The following is a 19,746-nucleotide window of genomic DNA, read 5'->3' on the forward strand; positions in this document are numbered from 1 at the left end:
AGGCTCAGACAGGTTGAAGAATTTATTTAAGACCATACATCTAAGAAGTGGTAGAGAAGGGATTTGAATCTTGGCAGTCTAACTCTAGAAACTACATTCTTAATTTACCTATTCAATTGTAAATTCATAGTATTTGTGTTGGGCTCTCCAACCAACAGAGAAAGTTTGGGAGCACCATTGAAAAACCTGAGAAAGCATGGGCTAGGGTTGCCAGATTTAGCAAATAAAAATACAGTTGATCCTTGAACAATGCAGGTGTTAGAGGCACTGACCCCGGCTGGCATCGACGAAAATCTGCCTGTAACTTTATAGCAGGCCCTCGTATCTGTGGTTCTGCATCTGTGAAGCCAACCAACCGCAGATTGAATAGTCCTGTAGTATGTGTTTATTGAAAAAAATCCGTGTAAAAGTGGACCCGTGTTGTTCAAGGGTCAACTGTTCAGGATGCTCAATTAAATGTGAATTTCATATAAACAACGAATACTTTTTTAGTATGTCTCATGCAATATTTGGGACATACTTATACTAAAAATTATTCGTTGTTTATATGAAAATCACATTTAACTGGGCATCCTGTATTTTATTCGGCAACTCTAGGCTGGGCAGATTTCCCAGATAGAGACTGCGACTTTCTTACCGAATTGATATCAAAATGAATTTTGGGTCAATTGAAAGTACCTCTGCTCTTTTGGAGCAGAATTGCAGCAGTGTATGGAGTATTTTACGATAAATCTCCGTAGCACCTACCAAGAATTATGCCATTTTCACAAATAAGCTGTTTATTATTTCTACATTGATAATGGGAATAGATATTCATCTGAATATATGTTTGGGGCTCGACTTAACTTACTAGGCAGAAATGTTTTTATCTCTTTTTATCACCTAACCTAATTTTAGCTATTGCTAAATTTCACTGTAATTAAAAAAAAAATACAAAGACTCATTTTATTTAGCAAGATTGAAAATAAAACTAAGACATCAAATCACACCTTTAGAGTTGTCCAAAACAGTTCTTCCATCTATCAGTCCAAGGCAATTAATCCAGCATATCATTTGTAGAGTGATTAATATAACAACAATCATTTCTCAGTTACAAAGGGGGTCATTCAGTCCTCGGGGCTCTTTGCAAGTAGAATTAGTTTTGACTATTCAATCACCAGCTTGCACAAAAGCAGAAATAGAGAGGAACGGAAATAGAAACACAAAATGATTGGCTATTACCTCTTTTAAAAGGAAACACCAGAAATAGTGGCTAGAACCCTACTGAATAGAACTAAAGAAGCAGTGGTTAAGTCCATAGATGCAGAGTGACCACTAGTCAGGATACAACTTATCCTCGATCAAACTTAAATAGGTAAGTCAGTAAATAGGAAGATCTTACTTTCACTGTTTATAAATGGTGAAGTTATCTGTGTTGAAAGATAGAGACCCATAGAGACTGCAACAGATCATTTATAAAACATCTACTTTTTTCGGATCAATACAGTCGGCCCTTTGTATCTGTGGATGTGGAACCCGCGGATACAGAGGCAGCTGTACTGGGCCATTTTATATAAGGGACTTGAGCATCCACGGCTTTTGGTATGGGGGGGGGGGAGGAGTGTCCTGGAACCAGTCCACCGCGGATGCCGAGGGATGACTATATTGCTAAAATTCTTTCAGTGATTTTTTTTCCTCTCTCAACTTAATATGATCGCAGATCCCTCCAAATTTATTTTAGTCATATAAAAATTAACAAACTGTGGCTTCCTTTCAAATATTCTGTCCTGATATTAAAAAAGTGATTAAAAACAGTACTGAATATAGATCACTTCTGCAAAGTTTAATGAGTGAGAAACATTCAACCAAGGTGATTTTTCCTTGGGAAGTCCTACAAAAACTGACTTTTATAAACAGTTCCTTATTTTGATAGAGGTTCCATTTATCAATAGCAGCCATGACTTTACTGCCTACAAAATTGCAGGCTGTCACAGTTTACATGTTTAGAATTCAAATGTTTTCACATCAGGTTTTCTAGTAAGTGTTACAGAAACGAAGTCACACAGACAGATTGGTTAGTTGTCCCAAGCTAAGGAAACAGCCCATTTCCATGATATTCCTATTCAGGCAGGTACAGACAACATTGGAGTTAAACGAATGGGTACTACAACAGTTATATTTTTTGCTTAAAGAAGAAGTGACATTGACATTGAAGGGGGGTAGGTGTAGCAGGACTTCACCGAGGCTCCTTTGTGATCTAGTGCAAGGGACAAGCCATCACAGGATGCTAGTATTAGAAGTTCCGGTTAAGAATCTGAGCAAGCTTGCTATTCAGAGAGGCTGAGATGTCCTTGCTGCGTATTCCACTGGAGAGGAGTAGTGTTTTCTGAGGCTTAGGCAGCCGGTCTCAGAGCAGAGGAGCCGACAGACATGTAAATCAGGGATGCTGGATGTGACATGGTACTCCTAACAAGTGATTAATGGCACTGAAATGGGAGGAGGGTGAGTGTATCTTAATGACGGATACCTTATGTTGGTCTTAGACTAACTGCCTTCTGCAAGGCCTTCTGAGCACATTAAAATCCATCACTCCCAGGAACATTTGGCTGCCTGCACAAAGTGTGACCAGGAATGGTGGTTTGAGAATTCTAAGTCCCACAGATTAGAACAGAGAAGGGCAACATTTAAATTAAGAGGGGTTAACCCTTTGTGTATTCCTAGGCCGGCTGAATGCTCCCCCAACTCCCGACAAGCCTGGTGCTACTTAGAAGCAAGGTAGCCCGACTTTTGGGGCCATTCGATTAATCAGAAGTCTGGGCGTGGGATCAAAAATGAGATGGAAATCTGTGCCAGAAAGTATCATTTGTAGTTTCACCGAGAAAAGAGGGGTACAGTGGGAGTTCTTCTTGGAGGGGGGCAGCTAATAACAAATCCTCAGCCAGGGCTTGTGGTGGATGATACCAACAGGCTTGCAAGTTCACTCCAGACAGCTGCCCTGCACTTAGTGACCTGGTACCCACTCCTGCCCCCAACTCCAACTTCAGGACACAAGAAAACCTTTTTTTCATGTTTGTGTTCCCCCCATCCAAATCTCCCAATTAGTAACGAAAAAACATTTGAGTGGATTCTGATGCAGCCCTTCTGACCCAGGGACTAGGGCATGAACTCGTACCCACACAGCTGTCTCTGGAGATTTAACACTCGGTGTGACCCCTGAAGCCCTGGATTTAAAGACATCGGCCGTTTAGCGAATGGGCTCCCCCTTATCACTACATCAGACAGACCCCAGCACAAGTCACAGGCGCTGAGAGTGGGGAATCTTTTGGACGAGCCCTTCTTCCTCCCCAAGAGGAGGTCTTCAACCGTAGGATCCCCACAGCAATGAAAAGACACTTGATCTCAAGGAACGCACACAATTTGCCAAGCAGGTACCACAGTGGCTAACAGATAGCACAGTCCCACTTCAGCAGCTTTGAAGACAACTGAGTTCTTCATTCCTGTCTTCTTGATGCTGAGTGGAACCAACGAACAAGTTAAGAGGAGAAAAAAACCAAATCACAGAATAGGTGAAAAGTTTTAAAAAGAATTGTGTGGTGGTGGCCAAACCCTGACCCTGGAAATGTAGTCAGAAGCCACCACGCTTTCAGCCCTGGGGCAAGGAGGGTGGTGTGTAGAAAAGCTTGCAAAACCTAGCACCAGCTCTTCCTTACCAGGGCTCTAGAGAGCGGGCCTCGGCAGTAACTCACGGGCTCACGGCCAGGAGCGCCGGGAAAGCCAACATCCACCGCAGCCGTTTCTCCACAGCTCTGCTGGCAAACTTGCAAGCACGTATTTGCTCGGTAGCTGGGCCTCACCCACGGGCATCTCCCACCTCGGAGGCACGATGAGAACACTGGACTGCCTTTCCCCAAATAAGGGCAGTCTGATCGGAGGCGACACCCTGCATTTCTCCCACTTCTTATTAATAGCATCCCTAATTAAGCCAGCTTCAGAAGGGCGAAAATCAGTGCCTGGAGGTCAAAGGTCTAACCCATGGTTTCCAAATCTTAACAGAAGTCACATACCTACTTACCTGAAGAAAACCCCAATTCATCAGTCCCTGCCCCCGCTTCCCAGGAAGGGGAATAGATTTAAGTCCGTTTCTTCTTTTTTCACCACAGTACGTGGAAGAGAGTCAAAGAAGGTAGTGTGGAAGGGAGCGGCATCCTGGTTCATCATTAAAAAATAAAGATCTCTTTGAGTGTCATGTGCGGCTGTGGACAGACATTCAGTTCTCCTCCGCGTCCGCCTCCGAGGGCTCCTCTTCTAAGCCAAAGCTCGGCTTGTCAACTAGCGCCTCCAAGTGCTTGCCCAGGCTGCCCGGAGAGTCCACGAACATGTCAGGGATGTCTTTGCCAAAGTAAATCTTGCTGTTGGAAGCGATGGCCTTGTACTTCATCAGCTGCAAATACTCAGGGGTCAGCTTCAGCTGGAAGAAAAATGAGGAAGGAAGACTCTGGTGGGGCCAGATTAGGGAAAAGTCTGGGCGGCATCCCTTTACTTTCGCGAGGAGAGGGTCTCCGTGAGAACCACGCCCCCCTGCTCCTCTTCCTGGTCTCACTGCTACATTAGTAACCGCGAAACCCCTTCTCTGGGAGAGAGTAATCTCAGGTCCTCAAGGTGAGAACTGCGAGAGTTTCAGGAGTTTCTCTGTTTACCAGCAAAATTAAACTTCTCTCAGGGTCCAGCTAAGGGAAAAGGGAAGGCGCTGGCCCACACGGCACAGGAGTCCTCACTCCCGACCACGAGGGGCTGGGGCAGGCGCAGTGTTCTTACAACCACCCGGCAACTCTCAAGCCGGGCACACGCCCTCTGGCGGCCAGGCGGCGCTGGGCCTTTACCTTGTTTGCTTCGGCTATTTTCAGGGCAGTGTAGCACTCAGCGTCCGCCTTGGCCTTCTCCCGGGCCAGAAACGCAGCATCTTAAGGGAAGAGCGCAGTGAAGTGAAGCGCAGCGGCTATCAGAAGGCAAGTCCCCGCAACGTTCCCCGACCGCCTCCGTGACCCTGGGCACACTGCTCTGGCTTCTCTGTGCTCTGATTTCCTCATTTATGAAACTGGGCAAAAGGCATTTTTTTCCTGTTTCACAAGTGGTTGTGAAAATCGACCAAGATGAAAGAGTGCTCTGACAGCATCTCCCGGTGCTGGGGACTAGCCAACCCTGAGCAAGTCTGCTGCTGTGCCCGACAGTGTGTTTTCTGACAGCATCGTGGAGAAAGGTGCTGCGGCCCGGAGACACGTCCTCTTTCGAGCCGCTTACTCCTGCTGTGGCCTGTGAGGAGACGGGCGGGACCCGCCTCAATCTCCAGTCTCTGAGCTCTCCACCCCGGCCCCCTCCCCTCCTATTACACGGCAAGAGCAAGGGAAGCCCGAAGAAGGCTCCGGATAAGGCCCAAGGTGGATCTGCCCTGAAACCGACTACCATAAGCAAAACAGTTCAGTCCCTCTCCAACTTCAGCTCCCTTTTCATTTCCATCAATCATTTCAGAAAGGCTCTAATTAGCAGCGCTTAAGCTGGCACAACTTGAAGGGCATGCCGTGCCGTGGTCCAGGCTAACACCTGTTTGGACTAAGACCCATTTAAACTTCTACTTTGCAATCTGCTTCCTTAATCTGCTCAGACCAGCTTTCGGTCAAGCTGACGCAAAATTTTTGATGTTTACTCCCTGGCCTTGGGAATGAGGCCAGCCTTGCATGGGCAACATCTGTAGCAAAAGCCTGGGAAGCAAGGGGGGACTGGGGGTGGGTTCTCACTGCACAGCCTCAGCAGGGCCCTGGGCGGTGGAAGCCTACAGGCCGGCTGGGGTGCATGCGGCCGACTCGACTGGCCTTAGCGCCTGGTGACCTGCGTTTGTAAGAAATAAAAATGTGCTGTTCAGCTAAGAGCTCCCCAGTGAGGAGCCGCTGACCCGTAAAAGCCTAACTGGCTCCTCCACGGGCACCTGCAAAGCCCGAGAGGCCCCATCGTGAGTACAACTGGACACAGCACTGTGTAGCCTGAAGCTGGGCCCTGAGGTCTTGTTTTTGGCCTAGAATTTGCTTGATATAAAGGCACCACACGGAGGAGGAGGTGAGTGGTGGGAATGAGGTGAGAGCTGAGGGGCAGGGGACTGAAGGTGAGTGAGATTCAGAGAAGCCGGCGAAGACAACACCTCTCTCCAGCTCGTGGTGTCGGTATTGCAAGGTGTCTTCTTCACACCCAGCTTAACATCCACAGGGACCCTGAGAGGCCAAAACTATGGTGTTCACGGGCTTCCGAGGAGGGGGGCGGGTAAGGCAGGAGGGAGCGAGCTGCTGTCTGGACCTAGCTTCTTGGTTTACTTCCAATGCCAGACTGTGAGCGCAAGACAGCAGGGACCACGTGATTTCCCTTTTTCTTAAGCCTGGCAGAAGAGTTCTGATGGCACCCAACTAAAATCTGATGAATGACTGAATCTCTCAAGTGGAAAGTTAATGCCAGCCTGGACCGAATCTCCTCAAAACTCGAGTCAGAGCACAGAGAACAAGGGATGTTCCAAAGAAATCATAACATCTGAGAACAGAGGTTACAGAGCAAAGGAAATGACTCTCCCACCCCCTGGCCACAGAGAGGGGTCTGAGGAAAAGGCAGGGGGGAATTTCACTCTTGCTCACCTTCGATTTCCGAAATTCTCTTCTCTGTCTCCTTCTCCATCACCTTCTGCCCATAGGTGATTTCTGCCACCTGAGCCACTTTCTCTGCCTCTATATTAATGAAGTTGAGAAAAGGCTTAGAGCTCTGATATTCCCAGAGTTTGACTGCATTGCACCTTTCACCTGATCTGAGGCCCTGATGCAGGGCAGTGGGCGAGCTCGGGGGAAGGGCCACTGGCCCAGAGGCAGCCATGGCAGGGCCCCTCTCCTAAGTCACAGGACATTTCTTCCACAGGAATGCTTTCAGGGTTAAGGTACAGGTTTCCTCCTGCCACTGCACTTTAGGAAGTGGCCAGGGCTGTGGCTGGTCGTCTGGGGCAGTGGTGAAGAACCCGGGTTCGGGGGCAGAGTCCCTGGATTTGAACCCCGTTTCCATCACCTCTCTGCCATGTGACCTTGGGCAGTAATCTAGCCTCTGTGTGCTTCAGCTCAGTGAAAGGAGGTTAAGGATGGTGCCTTCCTCACCCGGCGGGGCTGGGTGTGTGAGGAGCGAGATGATTCACCCGCAAGCCTTTAGAAAAGCCCACGGCTCATAGTAAGGGCCCAATCGGTGTTATTATTATTGTGAATGAAGAATTAACTGGAAGGGCTCCTTTAAGAGATTTGTGGAAACTCAAAACTCATGATCCCTGGCTGCAATCTGACAATTTCAGCTCTGCTTCCGGGGGATGAAGGCCGCCCCTGCGTGTGGCAGGGCTTCGGAGGACCGTGCCCCAGGCTTCCTGAATCTCTCCACCCTCCCCAGCCCCTCTGCCCCGAAAGGGGACCCCAGAAGCACAGTCAGACCAATGAGGGCCTTCTTCCGCTCTGTCTCGGCTTCCTTCTCCACCACCTTCTGCTTCTGGGCTGCAATCAGAAGCTTCGTCTTCTCGCTTTCCCTGAAGGGGAGAAAAATGCACAGCTGTGAGGCCACTGGGGACCAGCTTCTGCGGAGCTTCACTGTGCCCTGGAGAAGACAAGCTGCCCCCGCCCAGGGGGACGCAAGCTGTCATTCCTTCCTCTCTCCTGGCAGGCTCTTTAACATCCCAGGTGAAAGCGGCTCTGCTGCAGGCAGTAACATGGCTTGCCTTCTCCTCCGAAACTCATTGGTAGGAAATAAAGCATAACTGACTTCAGTAAAAGGCACCTGCCTGCCCACTCAATCGCCGCTCCCCGTCTTCTTTGGCATGAGCCGTGAAATACCACACGCCTCCCCACCGCCCCCTCCCCGACCCCCTGAAGAGCATCCCTGCTCTGTCTTCCCGGAGCCCAGGTGAGCGTCCTGACATGCCTGCCCCATCTTCCAGGGTGGTGTGCTGTAACAAATACTCAAGAGGGGATGTCTGGCCCGGCGTCGATCAACCCCGGGATGGGATGAACGGGAGGCGGGGGAGAGCGGTGGATACAGCTGGGGCACCGGGCACACTCACATCAGCTCGTAGTTCCTGCGGATGGCTTCGGGTATGTTGGGCTTTGTCACCCGCACAGCCTGGAGAGGGATAAAAACAGCACCCGATGGGGAGGTGAGGGGCTGAGGGACCAGCTCCCACCGGTCCTTGATCTTCCTGCACAGACAGGACATCCTCTGGAAGAGGGGATGCACCTTCCTCGGGGGTCGGGGGCGGTGGCAGGGCTCCCACCAGGGCGGTGCTTACTTGGATGACGAGCCCGGGGGCCATGGAGGTCAGGTCCTGTTGCAAAGCCAGTTTGAGATTTTCATCAATCTGATCTGGAATCAAGACAGATAGAAAAAGGAGCTGTTACACTTTTCAGGCGGGGAGGAGGGAAGTATGGTGGTAGAGTGCAAGGCAAGACACCGGCTCAAGAATGCACAGGCAAAAGGTCTTCCCAAGGCAGACTGCTCATCAGAGCCTGGATGTCTAAAGACGCCCTGCAAGACTCTCACAGCGGGATGCCCACTCGGTCCGCTACGTGAGCCAGACGTGAGCGTGTCCTTTCCCTGGGGCCTCAAGAAGACATCAGCCTTGCCCAGAAGGGAACTAAGCTTTACAAGGACAAACAACTCTAGCACATTTTTGGAGTCAGGCAGCAGCCCTTCCCTAGAAACAGCAGCAACAGAAGGTGGCTGCCTGGCTTTCACGAAGAAGGAAGGTGGAATGGCCAAGTTAGGTATTTTGAAAAAGCCAAGCACATTAAATCTAGTAATTTTAGAGGTTTCTAAAAGATAAACAGACTCTGATGTCAAGGAAAGCCCCAAGGAAGACTAATTCCATTAGGAACTCCATCAAATAACACAAGGAGAAAAATGACAATTTACAGTTCTGGAAACGAGCCCAAGTGGTTTGATGTGTTGTTTGCTTTGGTCCTGATTCTCTGTCTGAAACATGACACGTGAGTCATTTCACGGACAAGGGTTGGAAGAGCTGTAACCGATTGTCCCTCTAGCTGTGACCCTAGGAACAGCGGCACCCAGGCTGCCTGCTCTGGCCTGGGCCTTCCCTTCCCTGCCCCCCGCCCATGAGATCCTCAGTAAGATCCTGGAAGATCACCGAGAAAAGGACCCACGAAACCAGGCTGGGACATCTACACGGAACCATCTCCCTTACTGTCAGCTGCCATCTGCTTTAAGTGGCCATTCATGATCCAGGAGCCTTTGAGGAACAGTAAGTCTAACTCCTTGCCTGTCATAGATGCTCAAACTGAGGCCCACAGAGGTTCAGTGATGTGCTCTAGCTAGTCAGGACCCCAAATGAGGAACTTGTTCAATTATTATGCTTTGGTTGTTAGGGTTGAGAACAGTACTTGCTTCAACTGTCATATCGCTAAGCAAGGGGTTTTAATACTTCTACATATCAGATACGTTCCCACCAGCCTCTCAGCACTGAGGGAGAAATGCCCATAAGGGCAGCACCTCACACCTGACACGGGTCTAACAATTTGACGGCTAGAGATAAACATTCCATTCCATATTTTCTATTTTAAATAGGAGACCAACCAAATTTTAAGGGAGATGGCCTGTACCCTCCATAAGTTAATAACACAGCTGTTTATCAGATTAAATTCTATCTGAGTCAAGGCAGAAAACTGTGACCCTGGGCTAGTAACTTTCTAGGAAAATCTGGAAGAAATATTTTGCAAGGTGGTTTACTACCAAAGTAACACCAGTACTAAGTTGTTTATAGGTGATGGTTATGCTGACAGATGCGGATTAAGTTATGTTACTAAGTGAACACAAAGAGGGTCTTCAGACAAACTTCTTAACAAGTACTGGATAATATTTTAATAGAACAGGCAAAGAGGATGCATCAGAGCAAGCAGTGATAAAAACTGCAGTCAAGCTGAAAGTCAGGGCTATGAGTCCTGAGAGGAGGGGACCTGAGAAAAACTTTCCAAATTCAAGGAACAGGATTAGAGACTCGAGTTTCTCCTTTGCAGATGCAAATGGATTTTAAACAAAACAGTGCTTGCTGGCAAGAATGATGTTAAAAAGAAAGATATTTCAAAGCAAACATACTTCCCTAGCTCCTCTGTACAAGAAGTTTTACTTTACTAGGCCGCCAAGTTCATCTGCAAGATAGTGAGAAGTTCTCTAATGCAGAACAATTTCACATTTTAATTCTCTCTACATGGAAATTAGAGCTCTTCTGTCTTTTGTTTCAAATGCTTTGAAACGTTCATTTAATGGCACAAGTTCTAAAACAATGCCTAGAGAGAAAACTAAGGTATTTTATGAAATTCTATCAGTTTGAGGTTAAAAAAAAAAAATCAACAGCAGATTTACTGAATTGTTCTTAACAGCACACTGAATCCAAACCCCACAAGAGAATCCAAAGCCTATAAAGTGAATTTAGATTCATTTTCTTCTGCAGAAAAGTCAAAAGTGCTTCTGATGATTTCCCAAATCTGAAACACAGTGCAAAAGGCTGTTTGCTTAATTAAGACCACTGGTGTCGCCAATGATTCCGCCTCTGTCTACTCTACAGAATGTTCTCACTCAGGGTCCTTTTAATGAAGATTCCTGGGAAAAATCACTGTCCAGTCCTGATGTCAAGAATAGCTGTTACCACTGATGGCAAAGTTCATTTGCTTTTATTTTTTTAATAAATTTATTTATTTTATTTTTGGCTGCATTGGGTCTTCGTTGCTGCGCACGGGCTTTCTCTAGTTGCGGCGAGCGGGGGCTACTCTTCGTTGTGGTGCACGGGCTTCTCATTGCGGTGGCTTCTCTTGTTGCAGAGCACGGGCTCTAGGCGCGCGGGCTTCAGTAGTTGCGACGTGTGCGCCCAGCAGCTGTGGCACGTGGGCTCAGGAGTTGTGGCTCGCAGGCTCTAGAGCGCAGGCTCAGTAGTTGTGGCGCACAGGCTTAGTTGCTCTGCAGCATGTGGGATCTTCCCGGACCAGGGCTCGAACCCGTGTCCCTTGCATTGGCAGGCGGATTCTTAACCACTGTGCCACCAGAGAAGTCCCACGTGGGTCCTTTCTGTTCTAAGCGTTTCCCTATTCCTCTCTACAGGTATAGGGTAAAAACAACAACAACCAAAACCCACAGAGGTTTTAGGAACTTTAAGTAGCTATGGTCCTTGTCCCACTTCTAGAATTAAACGTGACCCTTGCTGTTCTCATCAGCCGGTCCTGGTGCCCTTCATCCAGGGTGGCATGGATGAAGCCAGAAGCCAGAAGCCAGGGGAGGGAGGTCTGAGCTTCAGCTCTGCTACCAGCCAGCTCTGGAACTTTCTCCCTTTGGGCCTTAGTACCCTTATCTTGAAAGGAGGATGCTGGGTAATCTCTAAGGTCCTTCTAGAACTGATCCCTCTTCATTACAGAACGATGTTTAGGGACAGTGGGAACACATTTCCATCCCAGGCCTCTGATTCAGGGCAGGAGCGAGTCCTCTCATCCACTATTACTCCTGTGCCCAACACTCAACCACTCTCACGAGCTTCTTCCACCAGCATCAGCATTTCCCAGGAGTGCCCTGTGTGACCGCCCGCTTCCCGGGCACTGGATCTTCAACACTTCCGGGCCTTTGGTACCCATGCTGCCCTGTGGGCAGCTCAGAAGTAGGCAGCGGGGGAAGCAGGGCTGCTCGAGCAGGTGATCATCACAAGAGACTTTCTTACCGAAGAGCTCGATGTAGACCTCCTGAAGCGTGTGGACACTGCAGAACTGGTTCAGCTCGTGGTGGATCTTGTTGAAGATGAGCGCCTTGTCGTAGTCGGCAGTGTAGTTCTTCACTATGTCATACACTGGGAGGAAGGAGAGATTCAGCATGAGGACGGGCGGGACTCGCCACATCCCCGGACACAGCGGCGGTCCCTTCCCGGGGCGCTGCAGCAGACACGGGGCCGGTGGCGGGGCGGGGGGAGTGGGCCGCGGGGGAGGGGCTGGGCTGGGGGAGGGGCACGGCGAGCACACACCTGCGTGTGGGACCAGGAAGTTCACCACCTCGATTCTGTCGAAGTAGATCATCACACCACCGCTGTCGGAAGAGGCATGGACACAGCAGTCAGGGCTAAGCTCTGGAATATGGTGCCCCTCCTAGGGGGCAGCGGCAGGTGTGTGACTCGACGGGAAAGGAGGAGAGTTCACGGGGGCGGTGGGGTGGGGGGCGGTGAGAGGTCAGAGGCAGGAGGCTCTCCAGGCAGGAGTCCTTCCGAGCCGCTAGTGAGAACACAACCTCGCGAGAAATCACACCTCCTAAAAATACCTCCGCGAAGAGAAAAACGAAACTTTGGCGGTAAGACAAGAGTAGTTCATCTCCTTTGAATCTGCAGTGCCTTTTGATTAAAGCAATCAATCGAAAGGAAGAGACTAAAGAAGGTAACGGAGTTCTCAGAACTTAAAAATGTGGGGTTTTATGGTCACTGTTTCTCACTTGGTTTTCACCATCACTTCAGTTCAGCCCTCCCCGCCCCTGACATTCATTAGAAAACAATTTCAAACATACAGAAAAGCTGAAAGAATAGTACAACTAACACTCATATATCAACACCTAAATTTAACAATTGTTAACATTTTACCTATTGATTGATCTACTTTTTTTTTTTTTTGCTGAACATTTCAAAGCAAGCTGCGGTCAGGATACCTTAGCCCTTAACACCTGTCAAGCATCCTAAGAATAATGACAGTCTCCTACAGAGTCACAATACCATTCCCAAACCTAAGGAAATTAGCAATAATTCCTTACCATCTAATACCCAGTCTTTCTCCAAATTTCCCCAGAAGCTCCTGTCATGGACTGAATTGTGTGCTCTCCAAAATCCGTATGCTGAAACTCTAATCCCCAATGTGACTGCATTTGGAAGCAGGGCCTTTACAGGGGTAATTAAGGGTAAATGAGGTTATAATGGTGGGGCCCTGATCTGACTGGACTGGTAAAGGAAAGAAGAAAGAGACACCAGAGATCTTTTTCTCTCTCCACACGTGCATAGAGGAAAGGCCATGTGAGGACACAGCAAAGTAGCCACTTGCAGGCCAGGAACCAACCTTGCTGCCACCTTGACCTTGGACTTTGAGCTTCTAGAACCGTGAGAAAATAAATGTCTGTTGTTTAAGCCACCCAGTCTGTGGTATTCTGTTATGGCAGCCCAAAATGACTAACGCAGTTTCTGTAATGTCTTTAATAGCTGTTATTTTGGAACCATGTTCTAAGCAAGGTTCACCACGTTACATTTGCTTATATCTTTACGTCTCCTTTTTGACGCAAGGCCCCTCCAGATACAATGACTTTGTGATGAAATTGGGCCAGTCATTCTGTGGGATGTTCTGATTCTGTATTTGTCCGAGTGTTTTCTTGTGGTGTGGTTTACTTTGTTACTCTGTCCCTGTTCAGACCTTCCTGACTTTTCAACCAGACCACCGTATTGGTTTTCTCTTTGAATTTCCTGCCCCTGAGTTCTCCCCGCTACCACCTTTCCAACATTCTCCATAGCTAGTTCTGCTAAAGTTATCCTCCTCTAGCAAGTTATTTATGTGCTAAAAGCCTTTATCATGGCATTCAAGGCCCTTCCAAACTTGTCTCCCTTCTGTGATTTTCTCTACTGCATTCCACCACCTACTCAACTCAGAACATAGGGAGCTTGGGGACAAAGAACTTGGTGAAACCACCAAGGGGTACGTCCCTTTTCACTGTCTCTTACTGTAGCCAGCCAGATGGCCTTGCCTCTTATGTGGGCTTCACAGCTTTATTCTGGGCACCTTACCTTGTCCCACAAGGTACATTCTTCACCTCATCTGTCTGGAGTGTGGTCTGGAATTAGGGGAGACATAAGATGCTGTAAGGTGAGCAGTGACAAACAAAGTGAGTTCTTTTGGGAAACCCAAATAGCCTTGCCCTTGAATACTTATTTGGGTTAAACTTTGCCTCTGTGAAACGTGAATACCCCCACTGAATCCTCCTCACTTACAGAGTGTGAGACTAAACCAAGCAAAGGTACCCACCCTGCTTCCCTGTAAATGAACCACCACATGAACAAGCTGAGCAATGATGGTTTAGTGAAAAAGACCCTGGATTAGGAGTCCTAAGACCCGTGTTTACTTCCATTTCTTCCATTTACTAGTCTTGAAACAGCAGATTCTTTATTTAACCTCATAGCCTCTAAAACCTGCTCGACCCATTCTCAGGATTATTGTGAGACTCAGATGAGATAATGTGCATGAATGCACTTTGAAAACCATCAAGCACAGTAAATGGCAGAAGAAACCTACAGGGCAAATGCTGATGAGGTATCCCAGGATATTTTTCTGGGTTAGTTTAAAAGTCATTCTCTGAATCTTCCTATTCCTCTTAGCTGGATATACTTCAAAGATGACTAGTCTAACTTAGCCTGGCTTTGGGTCTGTCATAACTAATCCTACACCTATTTTAGATGTCATTTCCCTTCTCCAAGTTCACCCCTCCCAATTATGTTCACATCTCTGAAGTTCAAAAAAGAACCAGCAAAATTACCATGTTTTATTTCCATCTATCTTGGTAGCCTGTGGTTTAAAACATACAGATGCACAAACATCCTATTTTTCCTTCTGCGTATTCAGAACAGATTCTTCTCTGGTTTTGTCTTGAAGTGAAGCCATAGTTCCCAGCTGGGAATGACGGGCCAAGGCAATGACCCCGTTCAGCTATTTCAACGATCAAGTAAAACCCCAGAAGTGAATGGCTCACGGGGCCTCATACTTTATATTATATATATGACTTATATGACTTATTCTTAAGTGATTCCTTGAAAAGGCATTATACCCATCCACTCATCCAATGGCTAAATCATTCCAAATCATGCACTAATCACCACCCAAGTCTGCAGTCGTCCAACCCTGCCCCACAAGCCGAGTATACCTGCACAGACTTATAGGATGTGATGAATGGGAGCATGAGATGGAAGCCAGGGCCGCTGGTGGAAGTCAGCAGGGCACCGCCTCTGCAGAGGAGGGAGAGAGAGGCAGGCTTGGTTTAGCAAAGGGGTGTCTGTTACATCAATACTGTTTGGGCCCACTTTCTCTGCAGCCCCATAAACATTTAATATAGAGTGACATGTGCCAGAGCCATGCCCACAGATCCCTTTCTTCCTCTCAGCTTGACCCTAATATTCTAGGAAGCCTGATGCTAAAACCTAAAACTGCTATTCATGCTTTTGCAGTGAGAAAAATGGGCACACAGACAAAGTGGAATAAAGACAGCAGAAGCCCTGGCTATACTTGAGGTAAGAGAGGAGAGCTGTTTTGTCGTATCTGTTGGGCTTGTGGCGATCCACAAGGGCAGTTAAATCCGGTAATACAGTGACCAATTAATGGTACTAGTGTTGGGAGTCCAGTGACACAAAGAACCAAAAGAATAATTTTAAGTACACTTGATAAACCATCTAAATATTTTTTTGGCAGTACAGTTACTTTTCTAATCAAGTTATATGTAAATGGTAATAAAATTAAAAGCCATTTTGGGGGACATAGAAACAGATGGTGGGAAGAAATAATTAAAGGGAGAGGGGAACCCAATCAGATTTCTAGAACTCGCTATTGGCATCCAGAGAAAAAGCATTACGGGGTACATATAAGAAGGCGTTCATAAAGACTTAAAGCAAATAACTTGGTTATGGAGGTTACTCAAAGGAAAGCAACCCAAGATTTATATTAAATGCTTTTTTGCTTTATATTATTTAAGTCACAGATACATTTTTTTTTAAAAAAGAGCAATAAAAATAAAGTGATATAATGGGTTATTGCAAGAACCACTATCCTAGAGCTTGCCTTGATGGATACAAATCAACCTGCAGGCTCTTTCATTTTTCCTGAAATGTTAATTTTAAAGAGTAGGTCCCCATTACATCTCCTCAGGTTGCCATCAAGAACCGGTACTCGTCAGAGGTAAACTTGTGGCACCAAGACGCCCAGAGGGAAGTAGGAGAAAACAATGTTTCAGAGATGATCTTCAAGGAGCATGGTTGCCTTTAGGTTTTCTCTCTAAATCTCTCTACACGTTTATCGATGATCATCCATGGCATCAGACTACTAGGTTTTATATTTACATTTATATATGTATTTACGTGTGTGTGTGTATTCCCCTCTCCATGGTCACTGACACAAAAGCTCAATCTAAAAGACTCCCCTAATCAACAAAATAGAAACACAATTGGCCAGCAGAATCTGTTAAACATTGACTAGGAAAGCCAGTCATTGAACAGGAAGTTGCAAGCAACTCCCTGTCGCTGCCTTACCTGTAATACACCCCAATATGTCCCTCTTCTATCTTGTGCACAGCTGAGAAGAGAGATGCACACAAGAAACTGGCAGCCACAGCCAAAACTGCTCCCAACTGAGCCATCAGTGAGCGTTCACCCTGGGGGAAAAGATACAGCAAGACGTGTGCGCTCTGACTTGCGGGAGAAAAGCTCTCACAGCAAGAGCACCTCCCCAAGCTGAGCTCTGGAAAGTGGCTCACGTCCAGCCTGTAGTAGTACGAACACAAGGCTGGATCTATAGCTCTCTTCCTCCTTGCTCTCACTTGGCACCACCATTCCTTAACTATGGACTTATACTCTCCACCTCCCCGAAGAGGCAGTGGCTCCAGATACAGCCGTGGTCCAAGGGAGAACCAGTGCCAACTGGGCAGCTTCAGGACACAGCCTTCCCTTCCTGTGAACACGAATGGGCTGTCACCGGAGCCACTCATATTAGTAAAAGGGAAGCGAGGCAGCTGCAGTACGTTGGCCCAAATTACAGAGGATGTCAGATGACAGGCAGTTGTGGCCGTGTAATTCTGGTCAGAGCCTCCCAGCCCTAATTGCCTGCCACTTCAAAGGAAACCATTATTTACTCCTTTCAGAGGCTGGAGCGACAGAGACAGCATGCGAGCCGAGTTCCATGGCGGGATTCTCTGGCCCTTCATCCACCTTCCCAGTTATTCCTTTGGCCCTAAACAATACAGGGCTCTGAGCAGTACTGAAGCCACACTCCCTCCCATGTGCTTGACCGGCACTTTGCACCTTACAGGTTCCCCAAGCCCATGGTTAGAGGGGAAAGGGGGTTCCCCAGGCTGGGTAGACTCTGGGGCTACTGGGTTCAACTGTATTCAGGCACCAGGACGCGAAAGAGTTGGCATCCAGAGACTCATTTCCTGAACACTGAATGATCTGGAAAAACTGCGGTAACTGTCAGCGAGGTTCCCAATCCGGCGCGCCTGGGCCCACGCGTCCAGCGCGTGGATTTCTGCCTCCCGGGTCTAACTTAACTCGGGCGCAGACGTCTGAGAGGCGCTTATTTTACCGTGCGGCCTCCAGCTACCGATCTGCAGCTGCGTCCTATCTGCAAAAGCCCTTTGCTCCCCGAAGTCACCCCCGCCCCACCTCGCGCTCCTTCCCTGCCCTCTTCTGAGAGAGGGTCGCGAGTCCCAGGAGCCCTGGGTCGGGGCTGGAGGCTCCAAGAGCCTCCGCTCCATCCCGCCTAGAGGCTCGCGGGGAAGGGACGGGACAGAAAGGGGTTGCTTTCCCGCTCCCGAGGGAGAAAGGATGCTGTGCTGGGGGCCGGGGGGAACCGCCGATCAGCTCCTGCCGGGAGCCTCACCGAGGCCCAAGCGCGCGCACTAAGGTGGGGGGGGGGGCGCGTACCAGGCTGTCCCTCCAGGCGCTCCGTACTCGTCCGAACCCCTGTGCAACCGCAGAAACCGCCACACCTCTCCGCACGCCACTTCCTTCCGGGCCCGTCGCTTCGATGACGCCATTAGTTCACGCGAGAAGACCACGCCCCCTCTCTCCCTAGTTCGCCAGTGCCGCTCCCGCGCCCCGAGCGGGCGGTGGCCGCGGGTGGCCGCCAGGAGGCGCCCGCGACTCGGTCCGGGCGGTCAGGACCGCGGTCTGGGATTTCCGGGGTGAGGGTGGTGCGGGCGTCTGGAGAGTGACCCCGGGGACGAGGCGAGTGGCGGCGGGTGCTCAGACCGACGTGTCACTTTCCGAGGATTTGACTTTGGAGTTTGCTCCGGATTCCCCTCCACGTTAGGTCAAGCCTGTGTTTTTGTTTGTTTATTTGTTTTGTTTTGCTTTTTTTCGGAGCAGGTACCAGCGACTTGCAAGCCTTCTAGCCCTCTGTTCCGCTCTCCTGTAGCACCGCTGAATGAAACATCCTTTAAATGTGCAGATTAGCACCGTTACGTAGCTAATCAACAGTCTCTACTTTGAATTGCCCTTTATGCTTTTCTAGGAACTTTGGCCTTTGAGGTCCCTACAGCACCGTAAAGTAGATTAAGAAGGAATTATCTCAATTTTAGTGAACAAAATCTAGGTTCAGTGAGGTGCGAGGGTAGCAGTGGATGAAAGCCTGCTTTGCTCTTCCTTAACGTCAGGAGTTTAACTGCCTTGTAACTGGTGCCGCTCCACACAGGGGCTTGTGCTTGTCAGTGTCTCCCCGCTAGACTGTAAGTTCCCTGAGGGCGGGGACTGCGTCTTCCTCAGCATCCCGGGCCCTTAGGTGCCCAATAAAAATAGACCGCAGCACGGTGGCCGAGAACCAGCATCCAGACCTTGTGTCTCCCAGTCCGCAGCCTTCACTGGTCCGCAGCATCACACTAGGGCATTTCTAATTCAGCCACTAAAGTTACTGTGTTCGCAGAAGAGAGTCCACTTAATTACAGCCTTCGGTACTTGCAAAGCGTTTACACAGGGAAGATGGCAAGCTGGTGGTGCTGGACAGACTGAGGACACTGGAAAAGGAAAGTGTAGGTTTTCCAGGCATGGAACTGGCCCATTTCCAACCCCCTCCCCAGCTCCTGGGGGTTTGCTCTGCGTGAGCTTGTGTTGAAATGTTTCATTATATGTTAAGCCCACAAGTGGGCGCTGTCGGGGAGCTCTGTGCCCACCTCCATAAAAGAGGGTTTCTCCTCTCCCCGCCCCGTCACTGCAAATCTCCCCCTCCCCCAACACACGCATTGTGCACACAAACTTGGCCAACTTCCTGATTGATCCTATCAGACCTTGAGAGCTTTTTCTCCGCATGTTCAGTGATAGAACTGGGCCCCGCACACTTAATAAAGGTTTCTTTAATAGTTCACACTTAGTAAATGTTTACTCAATAGTTGAGTGAATGAATAAGAGAAATGGAAATATTGGGGTTTATCAGCCCAAGGAATGGGGCTTAGCGTGCAGATAAAGGAATTAAATTAGTTGTCATTTAAGAATTTCCTCACTATTAAACTTTGAAATGAACTATGAACGGAAGTGGTGGGATTTCGTTCTCAGGAGGCTTTTAACCAGGTGTCTGTTGTTTAGTTATGGCCCTTCCTACAGCCATAACTAAATGATAATCTAACATTTCCGAAAACTCTTTCCTTAAGAGACCTGTGATTTTTATGACTCAATATCCAAAATTACCCAGGAGGTAAGTCTGTGATGATTTGTGTAACAAAAGTCAAACAAATGTGTTTAAAAATCCATTTTTAAAAAAACTTGCAGGGCTTCCCTGGTGGCGCAGTGGTTAAGAATCCGCCTGCCAATGCAGGTGACACGGGTTCGAGCCCTGGTCTGGGAAGATCCCACATGCTGCGGAGCAGCTAAGCCCGTGCGCCACAACTACTGAAGCCTGTGCACATAGAGCCCGTGCTCTGCAACAAGAGAAGTCACCACAATGAGAAGCCCGT

At 48.4% G+C, this 19,746-nt stretch overlaps 1 protein-coding gene across 5 annotated transcripts; it reads right to left on the reverse strand.

Annotated features, from left to right (window-relative positions):
• Positions 1 to 931: 931 nt before the first annotated feature.
• On the reverse strand, positions 932 to 17,854 carry ERLIN2 (ER lipid raft associated 2). Of its 5 annotated transcripts, none has more exons than XR_014239091.1 (13): positions 17,726 to 17,854; positions 16,337 to 16,458; positions 14,962 to 15,043; positions 13,832 to 13,878; positions 12,047 to 12,108; positions 11,750 to 11,875; positions 8,324 to 8,397; positions 8,099 to 8,157; positions 7,476 to 7,567; positions 6,651 to 6,740; positions 4,860 to 4,939; positions 4,052 to 4,447; positions 932 to 3,490 (listed from the first exon to the last, which is right to left on the reverse strand). XR_014239091.1 is itself a non-coding variant. In XM_082375031.1 (12 exons), the coding sequence occupies exons 2-12, from the start codon at positions 16,441 to 16,443 to the stop codon at positions 4,247 to 4,249; spliced, it is 1,020 nt and encodes a 339-aa protein (XP_082231157.1). In that variant the 5' UTR covers positions 16,444 to 16,458; positions 17,726 to 17,854; the 3' UTR covers positions 932 to 4,246. The 5 variants fall into 5 exon arrangements, 3 of the variants coding, with proteins under 3 accessions (XP_082231157.1, XP_082231158.1, XP_082231156.1); XR_014239092.1 differs by lacking the exon at positions 17,726 to 17,854 and adding an exon at positions 16,936 to 17,645; XM_082375031.1 differs by having other exon boundaries at positions 932 to 4,447.
• Positions 17,855 to 19,746: the final 1,892 nt, after the last annotated feature.

The sequence above is a fragment of the Balaenoptera borealis genome (assembly GCF_965194805.1).
Source record: "Balaenoptera borealis genome assembly, chromosome: 21".
In the NCBI taxonomy this organism is placed as follows: domain Eukaryota; kingdom Metazoa; phylum Chordata; class Mammalia; order Artiodactyla; family Balaenopteridae; genus Balaenoptera; species Balaenoptera borealis.